The 4,886-nt window shown below is 43.5% G+C and overlaps 1 protein-coding gene across 1 annotated transcript in view; it reads left to right on the plus strand.

Moving 5' to 3' along the window:
* Positions 1-4,886, plus strand: part of LOC114027942 (CKLF-like MARVEL transmembrane domain-containing protein 3) — a 28,437-nt gene that overhangs the window by 18,273 nt on the left and 5,278 nt on the right. The window contains exon 3 of the mRNA XM_027842089.1: positions 2,791-2,886. Coding sequence (XP_027697890.1) covers positions 2,791-2,886 — 96 coding nt within the window. The remainder of the gene's footprint in view (positions 1-2,790; positions 2,887-4,886) is intronic.

Raw genomic sequence — 4,886 nt, forward strand, 5'->3', positions numbered from 1 at the left:
TGTGTGTGTGTGTGTGTGTGTGTGTGTGTGTGTGTGTGTGTGTGTGTCCCATTGCCTCCTGAAGGCAAGAGAGAATTATGACTATGAGTCTGGTGATGACTCATGGAAAAGAGGTTTGAAACCTTAACCTGTCATCTCTTCTTTCTCTGATACTAGTCCCTAAGTCCACACTGGCCTGAGAGACCCAGGTTCTAGTCTCAGATTTTGACTAACTCCACGTATAATCCTTCCCTGCCCCTGGTCCGAGCAAGAATAACTCACATTTCCATAGCCCATCATTCAAGTGTACAAAGCACCAGATTCCCGATTGCTTAAGAGTGTCTGGAGAAGGGCTACCAGGATGGTGGAGGACCTGGAGTCCAGGCCATGTAAGAAACATCTAGTTAAAGGAACTGAGGGCATCTAGCCTACAGAAGATAAGATTCAGGGGGTACATGATAGCTATCTACATGTATCTGAAGGGCTTTCTTGTGCAAGAGGGATTTGTTCTATTTGGGCTCCAAAGGGCAAAACCAGGAGTCATAGGTGGAAGTTAGAAAAAGTCAGATTTAGACTTGATATCAGGAAAAACTTCCTCACTATTAAAGGTGTTTAAAAGTGCAATTGGCTGCCATGGGAGATAGTGAGTTCCCCATCATTGGTGGTCTTTAAGCAATGACTGGAGGACCACTTGTATGTTATAGCGGGTATTTCTTTTTCAGGTCCAAACAAGATGGTCACCAAGATCTCTTTCAATTCTAAATTTCTGTAGTTCTCTGATGTAGCATTGTTAGCTCCATTTGATAGATAAGGAACAAAAAAAACTGAGACCCAGGGGTAGGGTCCTGCCCAACAAGTAAATGCCAGAACCAATAGCAGAACCCAGTGCTGTCTTCCCATTTGTCTAAGACAGAGCCAGATGCTGAAGCCTGAACTTGGCCTCAGCCTGCTTTCCCTCCCTAGGGTGAATGGTTGACTTATACTTCACAAGGCAACTTGGGGCTTGGGGGCTAGATTTTTTTCTTCCCTACTTATTTATACTATCAGTTTTTTTAAAAACTGGGACAATTAACTCTTTTGTCTCATGTAGTTTTCATTTATGATTTTTTGAAATAGAGGTCTGAGCAACCAGGTTTTGAGAAAGTCCATTTGGATTCAAAAGAAGCTACTTGACCATGCCTTTAAACCCACATCGCTTTGGCTCTCACTGATTGGCCAACAATAGGTCCCAGCCCAAGTCTCACTTGCTCATTGTTTGGGTCTTGATGGCTGAGAGTAAGTGTAAATATCAATGTTCTCTTTCTGTTCTGCCCAGAAACTCTGAGGGTCTTTCTCTCCCTGATTAATTCTTTTGTGAAGACAAAGTAGGCCATCTTTCACCTCATTTCTTACCTAGCCTTTAACTACTCAATGGGTATTGCCTCAGACAAACTAAGACCTTGGAAAGACCTAAGCTTAAAAAGGCCAAAGTCTCCCATTGCATCCCAGGCCATCTCCAGTCATCCTGATCTATGTGTTGCCACTGGACCCCTATGACTCTGGAGCTGAGAGTGAGGCTGATGACTTTGCACAGCTCTGCTTCACTTAAATCCAATTCACTTTCAAGTCAAGACATGACCCTCCCGATGTCATTGGGCCTCTTCTAGAATGAAGGAGTAACAATAAACAACAACCATGAATGGTTGGTAAAGCCACACCTTAGGGCAGGCCCAGCTACAGAAAAGGCATTAAGAGACAATGAGACCCAGTCATCCTGAGAATAAAAGAATTAGAAACCCAATTCAAGTTCCCTTGGAAGAGAAACAAGACAAATTCTGAAAGATTATTTTATATGGGGCAGCGAGGTGGTGCACTGGATAGAGTACCAGCCTTGAAGTCAGGAGGACCTGAGTTCAAATCCAGCCTCAGACCAAACACTTGACATGTACTAGCTGTGTGACCTTGGGCAACTCACTTAACCCCAATTGCCTTACCAAAAAACAAAACAAAAAAAAGATTATTTTCTATGTCCTTTAAATCACAATATATCTCCCCTGTCCCAAAATGAGCCTATTTATCTCCAACCAGGCCTGTGCTGGTTCCTGAAATTCCCACTCAACCACTCCTGTGTTGTTAAACGCATTGGCCCTTAACGGTTCTTGGGACCAGGGTTCTAGTTCCAGCTCTCCTGGAGGAGTAGCCCTGTGACCCTGGGAATGTCACATACATTATCAAATGCAAATGTACATAAAAAGTCTTTGTAATCATTAGTTGACTATGTAGATGTGGTTTGTTCTAGTTGTCATTATTACCTTGTGGAAGAAAACCCCATTAGAACATCAGCAGAAATGTATTTATGAGTTCACTAGCAGTAAGCAGGCTCCTAAAGAAAACAGAGAAGAAGCAGGTACATTATATTGGGAGGTAAGGGGAGAAAAGTCCCAAGTTAAGGAGATTGTTAATGGGAAAACCTCTGTCACATTAGAGGGCTAGACTAGATGATCTCTTAAAGTCTCTTTAAGCTCTAATATTTCACGTCCTATGGGCCTTTGAAGCTCTAATTGAACATTCTCTGAGGTTCCTTTCACCTCCAATGCTATGAAATGTGGAGGAAAGGTCTTCCCAAAAAAGACCTCAGCAACCCACCAGGATCTTCCAGCACAATTGATTGCCCGTTCACTGGCCCCCAGCTCAGGTCTGATCTTGGCCTTCCCAAGCCACCCAGTGCCGGCAGCTAGAATCCAATCTCCCAAAACTGGATGTAGAAGAGGAAGCAGCCACCTATTTCTCAGAATGCTTCATCCAATTCTCTGCAATTGCGCTCTCTTCTAGGACTTCCTTCGATGTATCACGGCTGCCATCATCTACTTTGCCATCTCCATCACCGCCATCTCCAAGTATTCAGATGGGGCCGCCAAAGCAGCTGGAGTAAGTAACTGATAGCCGGGCTTCGGGGTGAGAAACTGTGAAGTTCCCTCTGTGTGCTTCCATGCCCCTACGGCATCAAGCTCGGAGTCGGGAGACCATGGTTCGAGTTTCGGCTCTGCTGCTTGCTAGCTGAGTGACCCTGTGCGAGTCATTTTCTCACTCTGGGTCCTTCTCTGTAGAATAGGGATATAACCATACTAAGACTATACCTCACAGGTTTTGAGGATCAAAGGAAATGACACTGGTTAAGCCTTATATGCAATGGTGAGCTTTTATCATCACCATTATTTAACGTCCCTTCCAGTTATAACATTTTATGATTGTTCAGCTAATCGAGGGGACATAAAGACATCTCTGTATTTGGCCAGTTACCCTCTTAATCTTAGTATGTTACATTAACAGTCAGCATAAACATCTCTGTTTTTCCATTTACCTTCTGAATCCTAGTAGCTTACACTAACGGTATGTATGTGCCTTAGAGATGTGTATGTCTCAGCTCCCATTGGATTATAAACATACTGAGAGGAAGGACTGTCCCCTTAGCCTTCTAGCAGAGTGCCTTGCGCACAAGGCATTCAGTTTGACTTGCTGTACACCAAATTCAATCATCTGAAGGCAAATCTGACAATACTTCCAAAGACCCATGATTTCATTGGTGTAGGTGTTCCCTCCACCAACACAGATCAAATCTTTCTATGCCCTAGTGAAACTGTCAAAAAAAACAAAACCCATCATCCCTGGTGGCCCACCTTCTGGTAATGAGCTTCACTGCACTCATCTAGGCTGGTCCTTGGATGACAATTTGTCTCCAGGTTTCTACATGGAGGCTTTCCAATATGATAGGACCTTCCAGAACTTGTGGTCTACTGGCACAGCCTAGGGTAACCCCCATCCCACAGTGATGCACCAGTGGACTGGGGATATTTACAAAGTATTTCTGAGATGAGCGTGCATTATAGGAAATGCAATATAGGCTGTAGAAACTTGGGTGTTATCCTGCTAGGGAATTTAACAGGGATTGATGGGAGGTGGGGGTGGGGTAAAATACCAACTTCAATAACAAAACAAAGGGCTCCACTGTAATACAGCTAATAAATGATTAAGACATGGTCCTCCTAGCCTTCTAGAAACAGAGTCTAGTTGGATGAATAAGGTAAGAATGTAGTAGGACAGCTCATGATCTCTATGTCTGTCCAGTAGTTTAGAGTCAATAGCTGTTTATAAGTCACAAGAGGAAACAATCATAGCAGTTAAAAGTAGACAGAATGATAGACAAGAGACATGTCCTAGGTTTTTAAGTAGGGGTAGGATCTGGCTAGGCTGAGAGGAGAGAGGTGAGGTGGGCATTCCAGGGCAAGAGAATGATGTGAGCAGAAGCACAGACTGACTCACAAGTGTGCAAGGTGGATTTGGGACTGGGAAAGGGTCTATGGTCCAGTGAAGACACCAGAGCTCTTTACTTCTCCCTGCCTGACCTCTCCTTTGCTGGATCTTCTTCCAAGTCATACTCAGTGATACTGTGTATCCTCCAAGGCTCTGTCCTGGGCCCTCCTCTTTTCTACCTCTAAACTATTTCATTTGTAATCTCATCAACTCCCAGGGTTTCAGCTATCATCTCTACGCAGATGCCTCTCAGATTACTTATCCAGCCCTACCCTCTCCCAGCTTCCAGTCTCGAATCTCCACCTGCCAATGGGACATTTCAAACTGGCTATCTCATAGTCATCTTATACTCAACATGTCCAAAATTGAACTCATCTTTCTCCCCAAACCCTCCCCTCTTCCTAACTTCACTGTTACTGTTTTTTAAATTTCATTTTTAATTTTAATTTTCAGTTCCAAATTCCCTTCCTCCCTCCATTTCTTACCCCACTCATTGAGAAGGCAAGGAATATGATACTCATACCCATTATACATATGAAGTCATGCAAAACATTTCCATATTAGCCATGGAGAAAGAAAGAAAGAAAGAAAGAAAGAAAGAAAGAAAGAAAGAAAGA

Source organism: Vombatus ursinus, unplaced genomic scaffold, assembly GCF_900497805.2.
Source record: "Vombatus ursinus unplaced genomic scaffold, bare-nosed wombat genome assembly UNPS02014864.1, whole genome shotgun sequence".
Taxonomy (NCBI): domain Eukaryota; kingdom Metazoa; phylum Chordata; class Mammalia; order Diprotodontia; family Vombatidae; genus Vombatus; species Vombatus ursinus.